This window comes from Propithecus coquereli, unplaced genomic scaffold (genome assembly GCF_000956105.1).
Source record: "Propithecus coquereli isolate 6110/MARCELLA unplaced genomic scaffold, Pcoq_1.0 Scaffold101, whole genome shotgun sequence".
NCBI classification, from domain to species: Eukaryota; Metazoa; Chordata; class Mammalia; order Primates; family Indriidae; genus Propithecus; species Propithecus coquereli.
The window spans coordinates 206428-206987 of NW_012133970.1; the positions used below are offsets into that span (position 1 = coordinate 206428).

At 36.2% G+C, this 560-nt stretch overlaps 1 protein-coding gene across 1 annotated transcript in view; it reads left to right on the top strand.

Moving 5' to 3' along the window:
• Nucleotides 1–560, top strand: part of PHKA1 (phosphorylase kinase, alpha 1 (muscle)) — a 190881-nt gene that overhangs the window by 149413 nt on the left and 40908 nt on the right. The window contains exon 20 of the mRNA XM_012642857.1: nucleotides 331–487. Within this exon, the coding sequence (XP_012498311.1) occupies nucleotides 331–487 (157 nt within the window). The remainder of the gene's footprint in view (nucleotides 1–330; nucleotides 488–560) is intronic.

The following is a 560-nucleotide window of genomic DNA, read 5'->3' on the forward strand; positions in this document are numbered from 1 at the left end:
TTCATTAGTTCACAAAGTATAGCATACTTTCTAAACTTTCAGTACATTAAATCTTTGTCTTTAATGTCAGCTATGTTGAAGCCCATGAAGAGGGTAAAAGAATAACATTTTGTCAAAGTACAGCTGAAACTAAGACTTATTCTTTTCTACACGTTTGGTTTTCAAGGCTGACTATTAACCATGGTTTTACAAGGACTCTTAGTAAATTACATTAGATTCTTAATCAGGGAGATCTGTCAAAAACAGGTATATCCATTATAACACTAAAAGGAAAGATTGTTGCCAGAGGCTTTGCTTATAATTAATGTAGTATTGTCTGTAAAATTCCAGAGGACCTGACTGGGACACTGAATTGTATGATGAAGGGGGTGCTACAGTCAGAGAGCTTCTTACTGAACTATACGGCAAAGTTGGAGAAATTCGTCACTGGGGCCTGATCCGATACATCTCTGGGATCTTAAGGAAGAAAGTAGAAGCACTCGATGAGGTACTATAAATACTACTTGAATTTATGCCACATCTAAATGGGGGGGGTGCTTTTTAAAAATTGGTTTCTCTAA